General features: G+C 36.2%; 1 protein-coding gene across 1 annotated transcript in view; it reads right to left on the bottom strand.

Moving 5' to 3' along the window:
- Nucleotides 1-25,277, bottom strand: part of LRP2 (LDL receptor related protein 2) — a 116,525-nt gene that overhangs the window by 55,531 nt on the left and 35,717 nt on the right. The window contains exons 10-32 of the mRNA XM_032190022.1: nt 24,289-24,417; nt 22,594-22,763; nt 20,094-20,317; nt 19,047-19,253; nt 17,160-17,362; nt 16,387-16,527; nt 15,283-15,486; nt 14,219-14,411; nt 13,520-13,645; nt 13,156-13,286; nt 12,310-12,447; nt 11,122-11,403; nt 9,728-9,967; nt 8,956-9,075; nt 8,458-8,574; nt 7,386-7,763; nt 6,848-6,862; nt 6,247-6,495; nt 5,581-5,792; nt 4,905-5,089; nt 3,726-3,954; nt 2,447-2,624; nt 290-418 (exon numbers count right to left, since the gene is read on the bottom strand). Coding sequence (XP_032045913.1) covers nt 290-418; nt 2,447-2,624; nt 3,726-3,954; nt 4,905-5,089; nt 5,581-5,792; nt 6,247-6,495; nt 6,848-6,862; nt 7,386-7,763; nt 8,458-8,574; nt 8,956-9,075; nt 9,728-9,967; nt 11,122-11,403; nt 12,310-12,447; nt 13,156-13,286; nt 13,520-13,645; nt 14,219-14,411; nt 15,283-15,486; nt 16,387-16,527; nt 17,160-17,362; nt 19,047-19,253; nt 20,094-20,317; nt 22,594-22,763; nt 24,289-24,417 — 4,200 coding nt within the window. The remainder of the gene's footprint in view (nt 1-289; nt 419-2,446; nt 2,625-3,725; nt 3,955-4,904; nt 5,090-5,580; nt 5,793-6,246; nt 6,496-6,847; nt 6,863-7,385; nt 7,764-8,457; nt 8,575-8,955; nt 9,076-9,727; nt 9,968-11,121; nt 11,404-12,309; nt 12,448-13,155; nt 13,287-13,519; nt 13,646-14,218; nt 14,412-15,282; nt 15,487-16,386; nt 16,528-17,159; nt 17,363-19,046; nt 19,254-20,093; nt 20,318-22,593; nt 22,764-24,288; nt 24,418-25,277) is intronic.

Here is a 25,277-nt window from a genome sequence, read left to right as displayed (position 1 = left end):
ATGCTTAGACATTTTTAAATGAAGCTTTTTTTTTTTTTAAGAGCTTAAATATGTATTTCTCCCAAAGGAAGCAACCTCTGGCTTTGAGCTCTTTTCAGAACTCCACATCTTTAGGCCAAATATATTTCATTCAATGCTTCCTAAATAATGTCTGTCTAGAATGACCCCAACCTTTGATTTCAAGAGCAGCAGCTCAGAGATTTGAAGTAAGCTTTTTGCCTGACAGAGAAATGGCTCTGACAATCTGTCAGGTTTTTTTTTTTTTTATGTCTCATTATTTCTGCCATACCTCTCATGCAGTTCCTGTTGTCAGGAGAAAGCATCCATCCAGAAGGACAAGCACAGGAAAAAAAAAGTGGTCCAGATGAAGAAAGTAAGCAGAGATGGCTACAGGGGGATGATGCGCAAGAATTGATACCTGAAAAGAAAAAACGAAGAAAAAAAGAATTAGCAACTGTTAAAATATGACCAACTGGAAAGAACATTTGGCATCACTGATAATGAAAACATCAAACAACACTAAGTCAGTTCTGGTATTAGAAATTAAAAATAAAGTTACTTCCAAGAATTACAAGCACTACAATACACTTTTAACACATTTTAATTCTCCCTGGAAAGTCAGCAACATTACCATATTGATCTTTTAATTTTCTTTGTATCGTATCAAATCTTTCAAACTCTTTTTCAAACTTTTGTTAACTGGATGAGAAGGCCTGCAGGATTTTCAGTCTTTGATCACAATAACCTTTCTGGATGGGGGATTCAAATTATTTACTGAAGCTTTTTGGAGAAAAATAAGGAGATAACGTAGCTTACTATGCCTCATTCAAAGGAAGTATCAGTTCAATATGTAATTTTTTGGATCACTGAAATTTGCAGACTAAGCTTGTAAAGTATAAATAGGACAGTTGAAAAGGTCTTTGTTGACTGCTATTATTACTATACACTAAAATTCAACCATTTAGATCACTTCCATACAATCGTTGTTAAAGAGGATTTTTCAGGATGAACCATCTCCGTAAGAAAATTAAAATAGATTTTGAGAATAAATACCCTTAGTGAACTCAGAAGGCCTTATTCTAAAAACGTATAGGTTCCAGGAAATGACACAGTTGTTCCAAATATAAAAACTAACATGAACATAAAAGAAATCAAAAGATGGCAGTAAACAATGGCATACACTCAAAACTCAAAGTATAAGAAAATGCCCCATTTCTATATAGCAAATCTTAAAACTAGCTGATGTTAAATCTACTGTTTTACAAAATAAGGGGAGTGGATGACAGCCTTAGTACTACAACTGAAATTTCAATAATCAAATAATTATGTCTTCATTTGTAAAAATTAGCATGTTGTGCTCTTCTGCAAGTGCTGTCCTCCTTTCTCTGGCCATATAAAGTATAACAGAACAAATCAAAAAGAAAAAATATGAAATTAATTAGTTTAATACAGTGAAGAAAATAAATCATTTTCTCAATCAGTAGTAGAAATATTTTTAAACCCCACGTTATAAATACAACCTCCTAAACTAAAACTATGATGTTTAAATTAACAGTACTCTGGTGGCTGAATAATTTCCACTGACAGTGCGAAGCAGCTTTAGCTTTGAAGCTGACTAAGGAAGGTTTTGCTCCAAAACAGTGCATACACAATATAGCACTGACAATTACTAGCGCCTTACTAAAATACAAGACTTTTCCCTCTCCTGTAAGAACATCTTCCTGAAAAAAAGAGAATATAAGCCACTGTTACAATTATTTATCAAAAATACTCCCAACACAAAATATATAATGCAGAAACAGTCAGTATCTGCACCAATATAATTCTCTAACTTCAAGTCATGCCATAAAATGACAACGACTCATTTGGAAGGTGATGCTAACTGAAAGAGATAAAAGGTGATTTTTAAAAATTTTTTTGACAGCCTTTTAAGATGCAAGAGACGACCTACATATGATCCGAGAAAGAATCTTGAACGTAATTAAGGATTTTTATTCATTATTTCATTAAGTAAAATAATGCAAGTCTACATGTATTCAAAGAAAGATGATGACACTAACTTGCCTAAGAGCATGACAGAATTCATGTACATGGAGCCAAGTCTGGTATGCCACAGAGACAAATTTTAAAAATGGTAACACTTTCAAAAACACTCTGATTTTGTTATAAAGCCCTTTAAAACAAGAAGCAGGAAAACTCCATATACTACTTCCCTATTTTTGGCATTTGTCATGCTTACATGCTTCTTGGTCACCCTCCCTAAACACCAGAATATTCAGCAGGCTGGACAAACTGAAATTATCTTCAATTGTAAGTCAATGGCATAAGTTGTTTTCTTGTTTTAACCCAGTCCATTTGTTGACGTGACTGATTCCAGAAGTGCTTATGCATGACATTACTTTATGGCACATTTTTGACACCATCGAAGTTGTTTTGCTGAACTTACCATGAGGTTGCTTTATGGGATGGACTGCCACAAGCCCTAAAGGCTGGTGAATGTTATAAATCATAACTGTTTGGTTTCCTCCGTGCCATTTATTTGCCCGAATTACTCGATTTGTATACCGGTCACTCCAGTAAACAAAATCTTCAAAGACAGTTAGAGCATGTGGATGCTGTAATATCTAGAAGACAAGGATGTTTACCAGTTTAGTTCTGGAGACTAGAACATGTAAAGCTTGCACAACAGAGCTAAGCACAATTTATAAATAGCTAAGAAAGCAGAAGCAGCTGTACTTCAAAAGATATTTTCCAGGAAAAGAATATGAAATATCATCTATTGCTTGAAAACAAGGTACTAGTGGGGGAAACATGGTACTAATTAAGGGGATGTTTCTTCTTTTTTAAATAAAAATGCTATATAGAACCTGTGAGATGTACAGCATGAGGAATTAACAGTCTAACCACTAGGCAGAACACAAGGAACCAACAGATAAACACCCAATTGCAGATTTTCAAGAGCGCAAGAGAAAATGCGAGAGTTATGGACCTGTCAAGACCTTGGATCTCTGATAAACTCCCCTGTAATTTACCAGCCTGTTGAAGAAGATGGCTTATCTAAACTTCTGAAAACGAAGAGTGGGGCAAGAAAGACTGTACCAGCTCCTAATGCACAAGAACTGTCTGTCTAAACAAGGATAAATGTGCCACAAGGCTCAATTCTTAAAAATACATGTCATTATTTTATACCAGCTTATGCATACCAACTGAACATCTAAACCGTTGTGCTGGTACACCATCTTGCCAACTGACAGCAGCACTTCATTGCGAGATAGCCTACCAGAGGAATGGTCTTCATGAAGTGCCCAGAACATAAAAGCCCTGGCAACAGAAAATCCTCTGTTGCTATCAAGAACAGCAGCATTCATCATCCACAGAAGTTGAAGAAGAAAGCTCTTGCAGATTTTTTGTGCTCTATTTCCCTACAGCAAATGCACCAGCTAGTAGGAACAATCTCAGATGTTGCTGTTAGACTTCACACGTGTAGATCTAAAGCGCTACAGTCTACACTAAGCTCCAGGTTTCCTTGAAGATCTCCTGAAGGACTTTGGATAGTGTATGCAAATCTTCATTTTCCAGCTGTACCAGGGAGCTAGAATACATAATATCTGCTTCACCAGAATAGTTTTAAGAAAAATACACATCTAAGCCTACCATAGTGCAAATACGGTAGTAGTATTAGTATCAGGAAGCACAAGGGAAAACATTGTTTCTTAATGTCTTACCAAATCGCTTGCGACCACTTGTTGTCTGTTGTTTCCATTGTAATCACAAAAATCAATATAGTCAAGATAAGCATCAGCAAAATAGAGAAGTTTATTTGGGTAATCAATAGAGAGTCCATTGGGCCAGTAGATTTTATTGTTAATAATCACTGTTCGCATTTTGCCATCCATGCTGGCTTTTTCAATTCGAGGGTTTTGGCCCCAGTCAGTCCAAAACATCACATGAGCACTGAAAAAAAGGAACCTGTGGTTACCAATCTGAAAACAAACAAACAAAAAACCAAACAAACTAGCTGCCTACAAAACTTCATTAGCCAAAAAAAAAAAAAAAGACCTAAAACAAGGGAAAAACAAACAAACAAACAACAACAAAACCCACACTTCTAAGAAATGTTCTACACAAAGATACTGAAATCATTCATTCCAGGATTATGTTTATTTAAGATATTACCGTAATTTCTGTTGTAATTTTTTTCAAATACTTCTACTGCTGCTATCCTTTGTCAATAATAACAGTAAATAGCACTATTTTCATCATGGATTGTAATCTGATTCTCTGTTTCCTAAATACTAAACTTGATATGGGTTTGTGCTTTTACAGGCATACATGGATAATGCTAACAGGACTATAACTAAAAAGCCCCACATGGCTGGCAGTAAACAGAGTTCAAGGCACTGCAGGGCTGAAAAACCAGTAAAATTTTGTACATGACCAGTTCAAATGATAACATTCCATTTACTCTATGCCACTTGCTGTTCAAAACAGTCAAGTGTTTTTGTGATGACATCGGTTTGTGATGACGGCTGGGGCTATGCAGTAGCCTGTTCTTTGTCAGGTAGGCATAGCACCTACACTGTGCATCGGTATACCTTTGCCTGATAAAGATATTCCAGAATTTTAAGTTAAAAGTTTCCAACTAGGAAGCAAGAGCAATACAGGAAGACCTGTTCCAAAAGAGAGCAGGTATCTTGTTACAGTGACACGGAGTAACAAATTACAAACAACCATCATATGATATTAGATATTAAATTAACGCTGTGAACACACCATTTTAAAAATTCTCATAGGTTTTCTCTTCCACTTGTCATTTACAATTACAGTACAGGTTGGGAATATCGGAATATTGTTATCATCATAAAATATGCATTTTTTCAAAACAAAACATAAAAAAGTCTTACTCAATTCTGGGATCTAACACTAGTCCCCTTGGGTTTGTTATATTTTCACTAATCAGCACAGTCCTGTGGCTCCCATCCATTTTAGAGACTTCAATTGTTTCCAGAACAAAGTCTGTCCAGTAAAGATTGCGACCTACCCAATCTACCGCTATGCTTTCAGTCACGGTGACACCACTGTCAAACACCTGTTTAACAATGAAATTTTTTTAAAGGAGAGAAAGAGAGAGAGAGAGAGAGAGAGAGAGAGAGAGAGAGAGAGAGAACAAATTCATTGGAATCAATCAAAATATTTTTTTCACACTTTTCTATAGGTATTGAAAATAGGGGACTAAATCTCTACCACTTTCTAAAATGAGTCATAATGTACACATTCAAAATGCAAGCAAAGCACATACCCAAACACTCCTACTAACTTCAGCTGGCCTAGTGAAGGAGTATGCACCTACTAATAGGAAAATCAATTTATAGCCTGGTATTAAAGTTTCCTGAAAGCATTCAGTTTTCTTTTTCAAAAAGCTGTATGAAATGTTGGCTTAGCATCTACTGAATTGTTTCACTCTGTCTATGTTATCTCCCTTCTTAGTACATTGGAATTTTCCCCTTCTGTTAAGTGGAGACACAGTGTCTTCATTTTCTCTCCACAATGAAGAGACAAGAATAACTCAGTGGAACTTACTATTTTTCGGTCAGTCCCATTTTTATAAGCACTCCAAATTTTATCCTGTGTTGTATCGGACCAAAAGATACGATCTGTGATTGAATCAAAATCAATAGCCACAATATTCCTTCCATCCCGAATGAGAGAATAAATACTATGTGACTGAGAAGTGATGTTATCCACAATGATTTGGTTACGACTTGCCACTAGCAAGAGAAGATTCCCAGACTCTGTCAAAGGAAAAGAAATTAAATTAAACCAATAAGCTACCCAGCAATAATTCTGTGAGAAAAATAACACTGAGTAATGAAGTCTTATGAAAAGGCTGGGATTTAAACACTCTGGATGCACTGAACTTCATAAAAGAGCAAATTTCAACCTCTGGTTTAGAGGTGCATGGCACTGCATTTCTCTAGAATATTATTTTTGGTCATTGCAGAGTTAAAAACCCAGAACATTAATTTAAATATTTCATTTCAAGAAAATAATAGTTCCAATTAGGAACTGTCCCTTAGGTGTCAGGTGCAATACTCAAAGTGATCTGCCACCAGTAAGTATGTCTTGCATCTGCTTTTTTTTTTTTTTTTTTTTTTTAAAAAAAAAAAAAAAAATTATGGAAGTGGCAAAGCTGAATATTTTCCAGGCGCTACTGGCATTCTTTAGGTTGCCACCAACACTCCTCACCTGCGACTTTACAGGTCTTCCCATTGGTTTCCAGAATGTATCCTTCATCACAGTAACACCTAAAAGACCCTCTTTCATTGTAACAGTGCTGACTACAAAAGCCTGGAGGGTCACATTCATTAATATCACCACAGGTCTTGGAGTCATTTGCAAGCTGGTATCCAATAGGACAGGTACACTGAGCTCCAAAGGGGCCTTGAATACATTCATGAGTGCAGCCAGCATTATTGTCAGAGCAGCTCTCCTGATCTGAAATGGCATCAGGGAAAGAAATAAGCACTTAACAAAAGCTTCCTATGCTAAATGTAATACTTTGCTATTGCATTACCACCCTAAAACTGCTGGTAAAACATCCTGCACAATCACCAGTTATGCCACATAAGCCTGAACTGAGGCTCTCATACACAATACACATAAAGACAGATAATAACATAGTATTTATTTACTTCTGAATCCCATTAAATGAATGCTAAAGAAAATGCTCCTAAACATTTATAACAAGGTTTTCAAAACTATCTAGATTATACAAAATATTTACTGTACAACTCCAGACCTAAATTTGAGTTAATAAAAAATAATTTAAAGTCACTTATAATCATACCTGGCTGGGGTTCATCTGAGAATGTGCATTGATTAAAGAGAAAAAGAAAAGAAGGAAGGAAAGAAAGAAAAAGGTTATGCTTAAATCAATCCATAATCAACACAAATACAAATGCTGGCTACATGTGAGCTTTTCGATTTTTTTCATGATTTTTGAAGTTAGAAAAAGAAAATACTAAAGACTGAATCACATTTCTTCTGAACTTAAAGCATACCATTCTTTAGTCAATGTATTAGGGAAAACCAAGCTCATTCCCATATTGCTATATAAAAACCATATTTAAGTCAGTGCAATTCAGAGCATAAGATCAGACTTTAGCTAATGAATTTACCATAGTCTCCTTTCATCTGCAAGCAAGTTCCACTTTGTAATTAGTGCTTTAATTACAGTGAGCTTACAATTTCTGATAGAAATGCTGCTACGCTATTTATACATGTTGATTATAACATGGCTGTCATCTGGATACTCAACATATTCTGTTTCTTTCTGAAGCCACAGGACATTGTAGGCTATTGTAGATGCCTGAACAGTAACTTACTGCACAATGGGGATTCGTCAGCTCCATTTGGACAGTCAGCAGAATTATCACATACTTTGCTGAGATTCACACAGATACTGTGACCTGGACATTGCCACTGCCAGCTGGGGCACCGGAAGGGCTGAGTAGGACAATCTCTCTCATCACTCATATCCCTGCAGTCATTATCACCATCACATATCCATGCTCGATAGACACAGTTGCCATTGTCACAGCGGAAAAGGGATGGAGGACAGGTCCTGGCAGGACATCTATGGTGTTCATCTGAGCCATCTGCACAGTCAGGATGTCCATCACATTCCCAGTTAGCAGGAATACAACTGCCATCTGATTGACATTGGAATTCATTCTGGTGGCACATCCCTGGCGGTCTTGTAGCTAAAACAGTGACATGTTACAGTTCAGACACTGTTTTAATTTTAGATAGAGATGAAAAATTACTATGCTCAGTTCACATCTTGCATAAGTAGTTACAACACTACAAAGAACTCTGTCACTTTTAGATCAGGCCACGGAATTACAATCAATCTACATAACATTCCAGAATCCGGCCAGTTTAACTCCTTCTTTGTAAAATGATGAGCAAAGCAATTGTTATATTTTAAGCAAGTACATATTGATACGCTTAATGATATCGATGTACATGCCCAACACAACGTGAATTTACTCTCTGAAACAAGTTTTCACTGTCTTGCGTTGAGAAATCCTACGTTAAATGTGAAAAATTACTCAAGGAAAAAGCTTCAATATAACTCACATGGATAAAAGATTTACAGCTTTCTACCTGAATAAATTTCTTTCTTTTAAGCCTTGAAACCAAGGTGCCAAGTAAAACAAAATTTTAGAGCCAAAAGGAATGCAGACACTATTCTTTGCCAGAAATCTATTCTTGAGCTGGAACATACCATGTTTGAAATTTCTGCTCACAAGAACTATTTATAAACAAGTACATTTAAAAAAAAAATTTGAGGTTCTAATGAAAGTATTGCAAATTACTTGATATAGCAGATAAGACAAAATTTTGAGAAGCTTCACCGAATAAATTAAGGCTTGTCCGCATCAATATACTTACGGCAATCAGTCTCATCTGAGTGGTCATTACAGTCAAAAACACCATCACACCGGTAGTAAGAACTGATACACTGGTCTCCACTTACACATTTAAACTCTGTGGCACTGCAATTGTATACTAAAAAATAAAAAATATTACCTTAGTGATTTACTTTATTTTATAGAGTTAGACTACACCTTATTTTTCTACAGGTGCACAACACAGTTATGGTATCAGGAGTCCGCGTTCCAGTGAAGACCATGATTTCCACAGTACAGAGAAAATGCAGTGATCTTGCAATCTACAGAAAATTTAGATTTCATACCCCCAATTTCACAACCAGCCAAGAGATCAAAGGGCTTACTACAAATGCTAAAACAAGTATCATAAACAGAGTTAATTTATGGTTAGGTTTAGTATGCCATCTGCTATCTTGGTAGTATGAGGTCACCAAAGACCTTTCAAGGGGCAACAGTAGGAAACTAGAAAGCAGTGCTGAACAAACAAAAGTACACTTACTGCAGTCATGCTCATCAGCACCATCCACACAGTCTTTGTCTCCATCACAGACATAGAATGGGTCAATACAGCGATGGTCCGGACACTGAAACTGCCTGGGTTCACAAGTACCTGTGAAAGCTATTTAAGAATGACAATAAACACAGCTGTGTTTATTTTCTGTCTTCTGAACTCAAGATAATGCAGAGACAGCATAAAGACACTATCACTGACTTGCAGCATGCAATACAGCAGCTGGTAATCATACAAATGACATGCACTTATGCGTTAGTATCAAGTAATTATTTATTCATATGTAGGCAAAAAACAAACAGAAGATTCTAATCAGTGAGAAATGATGCTAAAGAAATTATATAGAGAAACTGTCCTACTTCACTGTGAAATAATTACAGATACTTCTAGGTAAATACTTCCATGCTGAATTAGCTGACTACAACATCAGGTATTATTGAGATCACTCAGTAAGTAAGCAGTTAGGACCTGTGAGCTCCAGTTGATTTTTGCAGTAAATTGCAGTGGATGACATTATGCAGCATCATAATTAGAATAATCACATTTACCCCTTCTTACTGTTTTTTAATGATTTTTCTGCATTTAACTTGGTTCTGGTAGTTCATATTAGTTGAGTTTTTGACATCTTATGGACTGCAAAATATTAATCTCAGATATAACTTATTTCTTCCTAATTTTATATATCATTTTTATACCAACAGACATATCTATGTAAATATATACACAAAAAAAAACAAAACATGACAGATCAGATACTTACTGCAATTTTTTTCATCTGACCCATCACCACAGTCATTATCAGTATCACATAGCCAGATCCTAGGAATACATCTGTTGTTGTCACAGGTGAACAGGGTTACAGGGCATGAAGTGGGTCCTTGTGTAGGACAATGCAATTCATCACTGCCATCAAAACAGTCATTATGTTTATCGCAACGCCAGCGACTTGGAATACACTGTCCACTGGCACAGGTAAAAGCTGATGAAGAACAAGTACTGTCTAAATAAAGAAAAAAAAAAAAAAAAAAAAAAAAAGAGGACACTTACAAAGATCTCCAAAATTTATCTTCCGTAAATTATGCATCAAATTCTAAAATGTGCATTAATTAAAATGAAAGTGTCGGTCTTGTTGCAACATGCTGAAAAACTGAACTAAATTCTTACAAGCTTTTTTTTGTCTGCAAGAATCAATAAAAATGTGAATTGTTAAGCATTTCAAAACAATCTAAAGACAAGAAAAATCATGTCTTCAAGTAGCCTTTTTTTTTTTTTTTTCTATACTTTCCTTTTCCCAAAAGGGCATTTTACTTGTTCAAGACTAGCCTACTAATAAGAAACAGGTTTTATATCTTAGTCATACTTGCTAGTCCTATTCAGTAAGGAGCACATTTTATTAATATATCCTATTTTCTTGTTTGTGATTTATAAGGAATGATCAACTCTGAAGAAAAAAGCACCATGTATGCCATAAAAGCCAAAAAAAATCTTCAGTATTTTATCAAAACTAATTATCCATTCGTTCTCTCAATTTATTTGATCAACAAAATACAATGCTTTTGTATGAGCCACTCCAGGTAAACCAGGAAATAAAACAATGTACTTCCAATTCACTTTGCTGTGAAAAAAAAAAAAAAAAAGATGTAACAAATAGTTCAGAAGTGCCCAAATATAATAAAAAGTTCTATTTAGAGCATCACCTTTATTTAATTTAACAGCTAATCTTAGATGGAGACTAGGCAATGCATATGATTTTGTTATTTTTCTTACTGTGCTTTTTAAAACATCTTCATCTTTATTAAGACTGTCCTTCTCCATGCATTAAAATATGACAAGCAAGTCATATTCCAGTGTGTTTCAAATTTACACAACAAAATAACTTTTTCTTTAGACAAGACATTTTTTACTCTGCAAATTCAATTTTAAGAACTAGTTAGTATTTTCGTGCATTCCTTAGGTGTCCCAGTGTTGAATCCCCTATTCCTAGGAGTTACCCTATTCATTTTGAAGTAACTGATCTTCCAGATAGCTCTTAGGATTTATCCATAAATACAACCTTAACAAATTGGGCTTTGTTGTAAGGAAATCAGGCTGCCCCATCAAACTTTCCGAAATGCAAACACCAAATTCCAGCTGTTTTTTGCAGGGACTACTTACTTAAAGAACCACAGTTTTGTTCATCACTGTTATCATGGCAATCATCAACACCATCACACTGATAGTATCGAGGCACACATCTTCCATTACCACAGGAGAACGAGTACGAGCCACACTGCAAAGTGGGTGGCTCATTGGATGGATCTTCAGTACATGTCAGTTGATTAGAAGCCAGTTTCATGCCATAAGGGCAACCGCAAACTCTCTGAAAATTTGGTACTGGGAAGCAGAAATGGCTGCAGTCTCCATTGGGATTTGTTCCTCTGTTACAGTAGTTAGAGCCTTAAAAAGTGATAGAGAAGATCAATGTATACACTAGTGATAACAGCTTGGGAACTATTAAAAGTGCAAAGTAATTGCATAAGAATGTTTGTTTGTTTATTTAAAGATGCTGGAGCAAATCCTGGTTTTGCCTATACTGCAAAATAGGGTCAAGTTCACTGACAGGAGTACTAGAATGTACATCAGTAGGTCCTCAATTCCATAAAATCTTGAATGACACAAATGTTTAAGAAAGCCAAAAACATGCTATAAAATGTTGTCCAATTTTCTGCCATTTTTTTGGCAAATGTTTGCAAATAAGTACTCTACAGCAAATGAGGACCTTTGGCTGAGCAAGGCTAGGATATCTGATCCTATGTTACCAAATTGGTAACGAACCTTAACACAAGCTTTGATCACATTTAATAAGCATACTGTATTTTACTAAGTCAACTACAATACCAAATTCTTTGCTTAGATCATATAACTGCATAGAATTCAACAGTAAAAATAATAAAAAATTATCAACTTATGCATAGTGATTACTTTATGAATAGTACTTTAATTAATACAGGTTTACCCAATTCTTTGAAATAAGTAGTTCAGTTTAACTAAAACTTCTACCAGAAAAAGATAAATACAAGGTTGTAATTGCTGATAAAATGACACAAAACACAATGGAGTCATATTTCCATTTTACAATGTTATTAAATACAGTAATAGATATGGTAGAGAAAAACTGCATATAGTCACAAAACACTGAAATATGGAACCTAAGACTGTAAGTGCTTGTGCTGGGTCTTGCACATGTCACAGTTGTGATTCAGCAAGGCCATTTTTGAAATAGAAAACAGAAGTCTACTTTCCTGATATTTTGCCTCTTATTCCATATTTTGTGTTTTTCATCTGCACAACAAATGAGCTCACCTATTTGGGAATGAGCATCGTATGCTTTCACATGCATAATGTTACTAATGCCCCTCCTAATAATAGTCATTTCTCCTCCATCAGACTTTCTCACTCGAACTATTGCACCAAGTCTCCAATCAGTGAAATAAGCATAACCTGTTTTGAAAGACATTTAACATACTACAGTTACAGTGCAAAATGACATAAAAGATCAAACATCACAAGATAAAACCACAAGGCACTTCATGTAAATTTAATAATTTTTCATAGCTGTTTCCTGAAAAAGACTAAAGGACTTATTTCAGAGGCAGTGAGTCCCTTCAGTCAGAGGCAGACAGAACTTAGAGCCAGACAGATATAACAGACTCTCCTGACATTTCAAATTCCAGGACAATTTTTAAAATAATTCATTAAGACTTCTCTTCAGAAAACATTAAAATATTTAAAAGATATTTTTGCCCAATATCAAAAGGCATCAGATGCTGCATTCTTTCTTCACACACACTATAAATCCAATCAATTCTACATACAATTAAAAAAATGCTGAAATTACTGATCATCTCTGGGGAGGCGATTTACATTCTTTCCAGCACAAGCACACAACTTGAAAGCTATAATTACTACATTATATCTGCTTTGTTGCACTAATTGAGTTAACTGATCTGACTCAAATGATTTAAATAAAAATATATATAAAAGCAGACTTAGAAAAGAACAGTAGTATTAAACATATTTTTACAGAAGCTTTCATCAGCTTTCTGTACAAAAACAATATTGCAAAGGCAGTATTTTTTATCTCACATATCATCATATGAACAAAATTATTTGATATTAACAGATAATACTTTTCAATGTCAGACTTACCTCCAAAAATAGTAAGGCCAAATGGGTGAGTCATCTGAGTAATACGTTCAAGAGTCCGTCTGTCCAGCCCATCAAAGGTACTGTGCTCAATTTTATCAAAAAAGGCATCCACCCAGTACAGCCTCAGAGAACTAAAAGTAATGAAAATGGCACATGTAGAAGTAATGAAAAAAGATGTTATTAGGAAGAACTAAGGTCTTCTCTATTAACAATACTAAATCTGTCAAGAGGTTGGTAGAGAAAAGGAAGGGTGTTGTCTGAAAATATCTTGCATTTCACAGGCTTTCTAACAAGTTGGAAAAAAAATATATCTTCAACAAGAAAGTGCCAGTGCACACAATTTACACAACTGTATTACTCTTACCTCCAGTCAATTGCTAGGCCATTAGGCCAGCCTAGTGTTGTATTCACAATTGACAAGGCATGGGATCCATCGCTCCAGGCCCTCATGATTTTAGCAGGACGGAACCAATCTGTCCAGAATATATACCTGAAAGAAGAACGTAAGAACACATCAGATGACATATAAGCCTGCTTATATAATGTACTTAAGCAGAGCAAATATGTGAACAACACTGACATTCTTATTTGTACCACATCGAGTTGGACTCGATGATCTTGAGGTCTCTTCCAACCTAGAAATTCTGTGTCTGTGTCTGTGTCTGTATTCACATACCTAAAAAAAAAAACACCACACAACTTCGTGTTGACCCCCTCTCCCCTCCTCAACTGCTAGTGGTACTGACAATTAATATTTATCCTGTGGACAACAATTTTCAAAATCTTCTGAAGTGCTTTGTTCCTTTTGACAGGAAATGTATATATCTGTTCAAATTGTTACGTCTTTCAATTAACTATAATCAGGGAGGAAGACCCAAGCAAAAATACATCCTCCAGGTAACATTTGCAAGTAAGTGCACATATTACAAAGAATATTTTCTTGATCCTTTTGACTTATGCCTACAGTCAAAGTTAAGGGTAGTATTAAATAACGTTATAGGGTAGTGAACAAAATAGGTTAGCTTGCTCATATAGTTTCAAGTGAGAATCAAAGAATATTTACCCAATAACAGGATGAACCACTATTGATCGAGGATTGTTTAAATTCTGAACAATAGCTCTTCTAGATTTATCTGCCAGCCTCATCACACTTATGCTTCTGTACCGAGGGTCTGTCCAGTATAGATTCTTTGAGATCCAGTCAAAGGCCAAATCTTCAACACTTTCCACTCTATTAGCTGTCAGAATTTCTCTTCCTAAAATTTACAACACACTCAATCACTGTACATATTTAGGAACAGAGAAAATAACCTGAACACATTATTCTGTTCACAAAACTAGTGCTTCTCTCTGGTAAAAATGCTACTTCTGTGCTACTTAATATAAAGACAATAACAAAGTGTGTGTGTAAGGGGGTGCCCTTCGCTCCAGGCAAAGGAGTTATAATGCTTAAAAAGCACAAACTCAAAAGAGGAGAAGTAATGACTAGCCAAGATGAGAAAAAACAAGCTTCTGCTGGACGGAGTTTCATGAATGAAGGTCAGTAAGGACACGACATTGTTCGGTCCCTCTAGTTACGTCTTACTCAACAACCAGACCTACCTATTTTTTCAATAGGGATTGTCAGCTGTGGTCTACCATTACTCTGATCTAAGACATCAAGCAAGTTCCAAACACTATATGTGACTTAATATACCTTTGATCATTATTACAAATTAGATAGACTCTTTACACTACCACAAATAGGACTCCCAAAATCTCACATAGTGTTCTTTTTCTGTATTTCAGTATCATGACAAGCATCCTGCTCTCCAGATAGGGAAATAAAACAGAGAAACTCAGTCTCATATATGAACAGATGGATAATGACAAATACAAGTTGTAACAAGTGCTACAGATAGTTAATTCCAAATCATGTTCCTCAAGTTTGTCAGAGACTTTTGACTAACTACTTTCATGAGCTTAATATGAGTTAAACAAATGGTTTTAACAAACATTTTACATATTATTGAGGTGACACAGATTTTTCTGTATATCTCACAATGAGATTTTTGTACTGCTTTTTTGGAATAAATAATCTACTCTTCATACCACAATTACTCTTAATTTCTTAAGAATGCTTCTCACCTGAACCATCAGTTTTCTGTTTATAGATCATGTCTTTACTTGTGTCTGAAAAAAAAATGGTGTCATCCTGAGCATAGAAGTCAATTCCAACAAAATACGATGGGCTTCCTGTTACAGGTATGATCACATCTTCCTGTGTAGAAAGATTGAATGGGATCCCCCGCACTGCTAGCTGAGATGAAAACAGCAAGAACTGCTGCACAGCTGCAAAGGAAAAGACCAGATACAGCCTTTACCTACTGGGTGAGACAACTGAGCATTAATTGTAAAGCTTTGTTTTCCTTTGGCAGCACTACTATCCTAGAAATCGAAGAAGAAAGCTTGATACAATATGAATTTAAATATACACAGACATGAAAAATAAAATAGCATAAAAAAAAACAAAAACAATCCAGAATACTAGGTGATGTAGTCAGGTCTTCCTCTTGCATTGTTTCTGTGGTCCTGATATACCTTTATAGGAAACATTATCCCCATGGATGCAGAGATCTTCTATGCTGATCTCTTTACAATGATCTACATAAGAATAACTAAAAGGCTTGGTGGAGCCACCTTATTGCCAGACAGTATCTGAGTAGCCAGAAGTGTAACTGCATGGTTAAACAGCAAAACTGCAGACAAGATATCTGGCTTAATTTGCCAATAGCTGCACATGGCAAACCTCCTAGCGACAATTCTCCACCCAGAGAGCAGAGGATTCCTCATGGAAGCCCACAACCCCAAACCTGAATTTCTTATTTTTATCATACTTATTCAAAGGAAGACCAACTTGATTTGTGCAATACTGTAAGTGAGCAGTTTGCAACGTTAAAAATAATGCAAAATCTGCATATTAGCAAGCATCCACAGTTAATTTCAGGGCAAAGAGCTTAATTATACGCACAATCCATATCAAACTCTCTTAAAATGCTACAGAATGTGAGTTAAAGTCGCTGTGGCTTGAAATGAACATCAGCAGAGATTATTACATAAAAACAGCTGTGATAGAAAAACATAAAGTCCTTTGCATATTGAACCCACAATGCTACAGAAGAGAGGTTCTAGAAACATCTCTACAGTTAATGGAACGTTACCATTTCCAGCAATCATAAGGCATTTACTTACCAACACAATGCTGTCCATCTACATGGAGGTCAAAGCCCAGTATACATCTACAGCGGTAACCTAGTCCATCGTTATCTGTTTTGTGGCTGAGAACACAGATCTGTTCACATCCTCCATTATTATTTCCACAAGGATTTCTTACTGGAAAATAATATAGGTACGATTATAACTTCAGCTGTAAACCTAATGGCAATTTTTTTTAATCATAATTCTGATTTTTCAGCATTTTTCCAGCATCCATAATAAATCATGTGAACTCTGTGGGAATTGTATCACATGGAAATCATGCAACTGTTGTTGTATGATTGCAGGAATGCACTCACGACCCACCTGAGCTAACCAGCATTCAAGGTATTTAGCTCTGTACAGATATGCACAGTGCACGGCACTGAGGCCATCATTAAGGTGGTAATTTCCACATATAAATCTACTTTATAAATGTTTCTCACAAAACTCATTCATGCTGGTAGCATTTTCCAACTGCACCCTTATTGTGGTGTTGAGGAAGTCCCAAATGCCAAAACTATTCAATGAGCACAAGTTTGTTTCTTCCAAATATCAACACGTTTTGTAAGCCCCGCTTTTAGATGTTGCATTTAGCATGTCATTAGCTATAGGACCTGGATGAAAGCACTGCATGATAAAGACCAGTCCTAAAAATTTATGTATCTTAATTATTTGTTCTTTACGGCAAAATAAGTCTTCCATAATTTTTAGCATCTTTTGGTAAGATAATGCCTAAATCACTATTTATCAGCTAGTCTTTGTCTTACCATATGGCTGCCTGGCAGCATGGTAAACTGTCACTCCGTAAGGTCTCAGTGAAGACTGGTAGATCACTTGAGGGTTTGATTCTGAAAACTTGTTAGCTTTCACCACTGCCATTTTGGTCCAATCAGTGAAATAAACATTGTGTTCAAATAAAGTGATTCCGTATGGATGAGGAATTATTGAGCCTCCATGAGCTATTGTTCTCCTGTTATAAAGATTTATTTTTAATTAATTACAAAATATTATCTAGAAAATAACTTATCTTAATAGATCAAAAAGCACAGCATTATTAATTTATTCACTAGCTTTTACTTCTCTAGACATAGAAGCAGCCAAAGTACAGGCAAAAATGAACAAATAAACCGAAGACATGAAGTTAAACATACAGGGTGCATAAGGAGAAAACATAGAAATATGAAAACAAGGAGATGAAAAATGTTAGCCACTTCCAGGAAAATAGTGAATGATCAAAAACTCAACAATAGATTCATAAATGCTGAGAGAAAATTAGAAAGTGGCTAACAGAGGAAATGAAAGGATACCTGCAACATTTTAAAATATTCAAGCCTTGAACATAAAAATATTAGGGCTGCAACAGCCACCGGCCAAAAATAAAATCCAGTGTAGACAGTAAAAATAAATAAATAAATAAATAAAAATAAAAGAGAGATTTGTGGAAATGGGGCCTGAACTAATAACCCATGCAAAACCAAAGAAATTGTGTCTATTCTTTGCAAGATATTGGAACAATATTTTTCTAGATAAACATTAGGGGGAGAGAGAGAGATATAAGCCCTCAAAACAATACATAACAATAACACTACAATATTATTTTCATAGAGTCTTGAAGGAAGATCTACGAATTAGATGAATTCTACAGTTCTACTCTAACGGTTTTCAGGGTGATTTAGGTTCAAGCTGTAGGTATGCGAAATGCAATTAGTTGGACAGTAAGCTATATCTTAACATTGTTTGATGACTATGCCATCTCCTCTTCCCACTTGCACAACATTTACATGATTTTTGGTGTTGCTATTAGCGATAAGTTTTTATCTCCAAAAACCGGAGATTTTACTAAACATGGTCTTGTCTTATTAAACCCTGAAAACAACCTTGAAAAAAAAAATACAGATAAAGGAGCAGATCAAAGATATCAGTGTTATTTTTAGAATAAGTGAAAGAACATATTGAGCAATAAGCCAGTCAGCTGAGCAGAGAGAGGACTGCTTTTCAAGTCACTATGTAAGAGGTATGTTGAAAGTGAACAATTTTGTCTTGTGTTTAAGTAACAGAGACCTATTACAGATACAGAGATAAGCAGGCTTCTAAACACTATACTTTAAGGCACAGTCCCACAAAAACTCAAAGGCTCCTTTCTTGTATGCTGATATATTTTCCACAGCATCACAATAAGGTGAGTGAGGATGTAATTTCTGACAACATTGATATAACAAGATATATCAAGTGTAAAAAGATCAAAACGCAATGCACTTAATACCCATTATACAAAGTCATGCTTTGGAGATCAACAGTTTAAATAAATTCATTTGTGAAAAAGATGCAAAGATAGGATGGTCTGAGACAATGCATAGTATTCAAAAATAATAAAATGCAGACACTATCAAAATGTGTACTATAGTGGTGAACTGTAAGAGTACATTATAAAAAAGTGTAAGCAAGTATTCAATGTAGAAACAAGACAAAGGATGATGAAGGAACTGGGATTTTCCAGAAGTAGTATGACACCATAGATTATCAATGTACATCACATTCATTATGTTGGAATTTTCGTCCTTTATGAATCCCGTTTTGTTAAACAAATTTATCTTTGACCTTGACACAAAATCATCAGTACATCTATAACCTCCAAGGAATGATATTCCTCCTACCTTTGAAGCCCATCATAAGTTACAGTCTCAATGTAATCAAACCGGCTGTCAACCCAGTAAAGCCTTTTTGATACAATATCCAGAGTTATTCCAGCAGGCCAGCCTAGCTTTGTTTTTATCAAATCCTGGCGGTTTGTGCCATCCATGAAGGCCCTTTCCACTTTCGGATCACCGGACAGACTATCCCAGTCTGAGAAAAATAAATAACTATAAAGAAAGAAAAAAAGAAGTCTCATGTTTCAGTGAGATTGCACCCCCAAAAAGCAACATTTTACATGGCATTTGGAAACTATATCATCATTTAAAACCAGCAGTCTTTAAGACCAGAGCTTAATTCTCAGCATACAGTGAAAACACACTTCATGCATCCTGCCCAAGAAGTGATCTGCATCTTCTTTTATAGAATGAATCCAGAAAGAAACATGCTTTCACCCAAAAGACCTCAGAAATACTGAGTGTTCTTTGTAAAATACAAGCTTAAGTGTGCTGCCAGAATAAGCAGGTGACAAATCCATGCATCATGAAAGCAGCATCCATCACTGTAAACTGCACAAAGCTCCTCCTGCTGTTCTCTGAAGATCTAAGTTTCCATGGCTCACATGCATTTCTGAAGCATACTGGGCTGCGAGACACTAGCTTCCCCAGCTTCACCCCACCATTTTATTTCAGATACTAGGAAATCTGGGGATGGTAACGCAAATCTTCAAGGATAACTTCTAGTCTTGGAAGCAACTTCACAGTCTAGCTGTTTTCAGACAGATACTTATGTCTGAAAACATATCTGTACATACACAGATACATTTCAGATATGTGCTTGTGCACATAGAGCCGAAGCAATAAAACAGACACCACACAAAGGGAATTAAAAGCCGTGTACAGCTCTCCCACAGTAATGTAGAACAGTTTAGGATACAATGTGAAGGTTTAAATGATTTTAGATAAGATTCTAAAACAACTACCTTGAGCTGTCTGTTAGCTCTCCTCCTAGTGCATGTGAATAAAGGAATTTCTGGTATATTTTACCATGACCTGACACTTTTCACTTACCCAACAGTTGGATCAAGTGCTATTCCTCTAGGATTTCCCAAATTTTCAGCAATAAGAGTAACACGGTTTGTTCCATCCAAGTTAACCATATCTATTCTGTTCACACTGGTCTCAACCACATACAGTTTATTGTTAACCCAATCCACTGCTAGATTTTCAGGTGTGTCAACTGAAACATTTAAAACTTCTTGGAAATCAGATCCATCAATATTAATAGAAAAAACCTGAAAGCAATACAAATATTATCAATACTCAAGACATTTTGCTAATCACAAGTCATCTGTCATCACACTCTGCACAGATTCACAATAGGCCACTAGATACAATAAAATTACTTACTAAGCTATTGCACAGCTTATTTTTTTTTTTTTTTGGCAAAGATTTTGAAAACAATGCAAGAAATACAGGAAACTTGTCTTTAACTAGCATTTCAGAAAAATAAAGTAAGAAGCTAAAATAGCCTTGTTCTTTAGCACATATGGTAAGTTTCTGGATTAAAAAAACAGATGAGGAAAGCGCATATTGCTTTCCTGGAATCTGGCAAGAAAGGGTATTTGCATTAAATGAAATAAATTAACAGGCTTTAGCAAAGCTCTCATGAGTGGCCAGAAACAATGGGGGAGCTCTTACTGCACCAGTCATTAGAGGGAAATCACAAGGAAAATTTACTTTGCAAAGTGAAGAAAGTAAAGGAAAGTTCTATCCAGACAAAAAGAAGGCTCAGCATTGCTTACGTTTCTCTTTTATTTAAAACTAATTTTAACAGCATCATGCTTCAAGTAGAAGTAATATCTTACAAGCAAGCTCAGAGCTACATGAAGCAAGCAATATAAATGCAATAATTTGTTATTATACAGAAGTCATGTGATTCTAACACTGGGTAATATGAAAAACTAGGAATCGTTATCCCTTTCTCAGAACAACAGCATGAAGTTTGAAATGTATCTATATGAAAATACAGATTACCACAAGTAAATATATGCAAGAAAAAATAACAGCTGAAATGGTTGTATAATTTGAAATATTCTTCAGGTCCAAATAACGATAAGTGAGCAAACCATTAACTGTCTATTGTGTTCTTTGGAAACCTAGCTAATGCAAGAACTTGTGGGCATTAAGTGAGAAGGCAGTACACCACATGAGATAAAGGTGACAATGTACATAACCCGCAAGTTGCTGTTTTAGTTCATCTTTATCTTTGAAAAGAAAAAACAAAGACAAATAAAATAAATCCCTAACAATACTTAGAATTTAAGTATAATTTAAGAATAGAAATGCATATCATACAAGAATATTCTTAATGTCATTGTTTGCTTCAGGGTGCTCTAGTTATGATTTAATTAGATTAATTAATCCTAATTAATTACTTAAGATTGAACAATATTGGGGCAGATAAAAAGGCAGTCCTGGCCATATGGGGTGTGCAGTGGAAAAACACATATTACCTTGTATTTGCACCTTTTACAGACATAAGATAAATCTCCTGTCTCATAAAAGTTCAGATTTGACCCTGACTTAACACAGCTACTATCAATGCAATCACAGTAACAGGAACTCCCAGCAGTGAAAATAAAAATGCCAGAACTGATAACAAGTAAAAATTTGTGTGCTCATTTCCTGTCCTACTTGAAAGCCATGCAGTGTGCTTTCCAACAGAAGTAACATTGGCACTGTAGTGAAAATGCTACTTTTCAGCTCTAAGTAGGTTCATAATGACAGCAACACCAAACTGATGCATACATGGTGTCAGCAGGAGGCAGGCCATGGATTCTTCTTTACTCTGCATGGCAGCCAACACGGGGATGAAGATGCTGGAGTTTCACCATTTGATTTGGGACTTTTTTTGTTTCATTAAGTTATGCACGGAGAAGAAAGAAGAAGGGTGATGTCTAACTTTCACAAGGGTCTCCAGACTGTTTTGTGTTTTTTTTTGGTGTGTTTTTTTTGTATGTGTGTTTTTTTTTTTTTTTTAATTACTCTGTTATACCCTACCTTGAAGCTAAAATATTTCCTCTTAAAAAAAATGTAACAAAATATTGGCTTATTACACAAAATACTGTCAATATTTGTTATCTAAGCTCAATTACAGTGCTATTTGAAGTATATGAAGAAATTTGATTTTTATCATCTTGGAAGGCACACAGTTTTTACATTTTAAATGATCATGTTCCAAAAAATTGCCAAGAAAAAATTATTCAGTTTTGAAAGAATGTCTACTATTTCTCTTAATTAGTTTTTTGGACTCCATCACAAATAAAATTAAAAGTTGCTCAAGACATTCCCACATAATAGGATTCTTTGTTAAATATGTCACATGTAATAGTATAGCTTGAAAAATGCAGTCATTAACATAAAACATTTCAAGGACCTTTTTTGTTAGAAAACAAAAATACGGCCAGCTTGTGCTCTCAAAAATGAAAGCCTATCAACACATTCAGCTTCTGGCTGTTCTCTACTTCCACATACACAAAAATTTATTATTCTCGAAATTTCTACCCACCTTATCTTGCACTGTATCAGTCCAAAAGATCCTGTGCAAATAAAAGTGAAAGTCCACTCCAACTGCAACACCACGATTCTGTGACTGCACCAAAGTACGAAAACTTCTTCCATGAAGATCTCCAATCAGTAAATCCCGGCCATTGGAAAAAATAATTGACGCAACACCAGCTGAAAGCAAGGGTGACAAATAAATGACTACGCTGCAACTGAGCTGTTTGCAAAGGGACACTATAATACATGAATATATACATCCTGGATAGATGGTTCTATGTGACTACAAATTTGCTTTGATTTGCCTTCAGTTTCTAGTCTTGATGCAAACCAGGCAGCAATACGTGTTTAAAGCTCTGCCAGAAAAAAACTTTTACAAAACTTCTGTGCATCTTAACTCCTAAAGATTCAACTCTCCTATCTCCTTTAATCAAAGTATATTTTTTCTCAAGATTTTTCTGCCCAGCGGGATTCAGATATTCTTTACTAGCAGGCAGACCATGTTCCTTAGGCTTTTTCTGTACTGCTCTTTCCACCTTCTTTATTCCCTCATCTCCTCAGAAGATCTCTGCTGTATCTTACAGCAGAAGAGAGATTCCAGTAAGTCTTTGAAGGGAAGCTCATTTCCAAAGTAGGTGTCTGTTGAAAGGTTTAATGTATGTCTGTGAAGAATATATTTAAGTCCAAATCTTACCTTACACTGAGAACCCTCCCCAGTAAAAATGAATCCAAGGAAACCAATTTAGAGCATGTATGAACTCCACAATAATGATAGAAAATCAACACAAGAACAACTCAGTGGCCTAAGAGTCACACTAGTTTGAATGGAAAGCTTCTTGTGAAGGATACAGAACTTTCCTCAAAACAGAATAATCTTTCCTTGTGCTGGCATATGCACATCTTAATACAGTCAAATTTCATTAGCTCCGAAAATTCTGTCTTTTTTGAGGACATATTTAGAAAATTGCAGAATGATGGCTGCTCTGCAGCAGTTGCAAAGAAAGAAGGGGGAGGGAACTGGGAAATTCATGCTTTTCAGAAAAGCAAGACCACTAATCAGCCATGCCAACCAGGGACTCCCATTCCTGCAGGCAGGAACACCTGTCTCACACAAAAGCCTGGCAGGCTCTCACATCTCCACAGAAAAAGAGCTTCCCAGGGTCTGCTTTCAGAACAGAGCAGGAGGTGAACAACCAGGAGGAGCTGCCTGCTGTTGATGGGGAACCACACTCTGTGTGAGGCAAGCATTGTTGCGTTTGAACTCACAATTCAGCAAAAACATTTTCCTGCATGGTACAGTCCTCCTAAAAAAGGAGGATTTTTCACTCCCACCGAGTTACACAGCAAGTGGGTCAGGAAACCTGGGTCAGGAAACCGCCTCCCACAGGAACAAGAACTCATCTATTAAGTATGGCTCTGGCAAGGATCTCCCAAATCTGGGGAGGTCATGAATTCTGAATAAGGGCTGGGGCCCCGAAGCCATGGTTCTGGGGAGAAGCAGCTCTGCTCAGGCGGCCAGCTCCACCAGCGTACAGGTGCCAGCACATACATGCCAGTCTCTTGTTGACCTCTCCTGATGTTCTGAATGCTGTCCTGACCTTAAAACCTCAAGATGTATGTTATAGTTTTGTGAGCTGCCTCATTTTAAATTCTATTTATTAGTCCAACAACAGCAAAAGACTCTTGCACTTCTTGCACTAACCTGAGGTGTTGGCCCTACAGTGTCGATGATGCTCTAGGAAATAACCTTCCACACAGTGGCACTGATGATGTCCCACACGATCTTCACACAGTTGGTCACAGACACCCCACATTTTGCAGTCATCAAAATCTGTTAAGTGAACAAGGTATATTTATAAACAAGGACTTGTATAAAAGGAATGGCATTGCATTTGGGAAGCTTCAAGTTTGTCCTCTCTGCTTGTTTTATATGTTTGCAAAATGATGACATGGGAAAAGAAGTTTTGTATGTCTTCTTTTTTTTTTTTTTTTCACAAATGCTTCAATTTTCTACTTCTAGATAAGAGAACAACTGTTTTTTGCTGCCCAGTGACCTACCCAATTAAAAAAAATAAAAAAAAATAAAAAAAAAACTGCTAGGTGAAGAGGAAAAATGATTGGAAGGGATGTTTTTGTCTACTTTCCACAACATGTAAGTTATCTATGCAGCATTCTTGCTGCACTAGATGCAAGTACATTTCATATACACACATGCACACCTGGCTGGATTTCTCTGAAGGTGAGCCATATCTTAACCTGAGCATGGTATTGAGTCAAGCTAACAAGCTGTACTGGGTCTGACTCGGATGGAGTTAACTTTCCCCACAGCAGCCCACGTAGTGCTGTGCTCTGCACTTGTCGCTAGAACAGCACCAACATCACCCCAACGTTATGTCCACTGCTCAGCAGCGCTGGCACAGCACCAAGACTTGCTCCAAGCCCCCCAAGGCCAGCAGGCTGGGGTGGGCAAGAAGCAGGGAGAGGACACAGCCAGGGCAGCCGACCAGAGCCGACCAAAGGGATAATCCATACCTATGATGGCACGCTCAGCCATAAAACTGGAAAAAAAAAAAAAAAAAAGTAGGAGAAGGAAGGGCTCTTGTTATGAAAATGTCTGTCCTCCAAAACAACCACTATGCTTACTGAGGCCCTGATTCCCAAGATGTGGCCAAGCATTGCTTGCTGATGGGA

This window comes from Aythya fuligula, chromosome 6 (assembly GCF_009819795.1).
Source record: "Aythya fuligula isolate bAytFul2 chromosome 6, bAytFul2.pri, whole genome shotgun sequence".
NCBI classification, from domain to species: domain Eukaryota; kingdom Metazoa; phylum Chordata; class Aves; order Anseriformes; family Anatidae; genus Aythya; species Aythya fuligula.
Note: the sequence above shows the minus strand (reverse complement) of the source record. Positions and strands in the feature narration are given on the sequence as shown.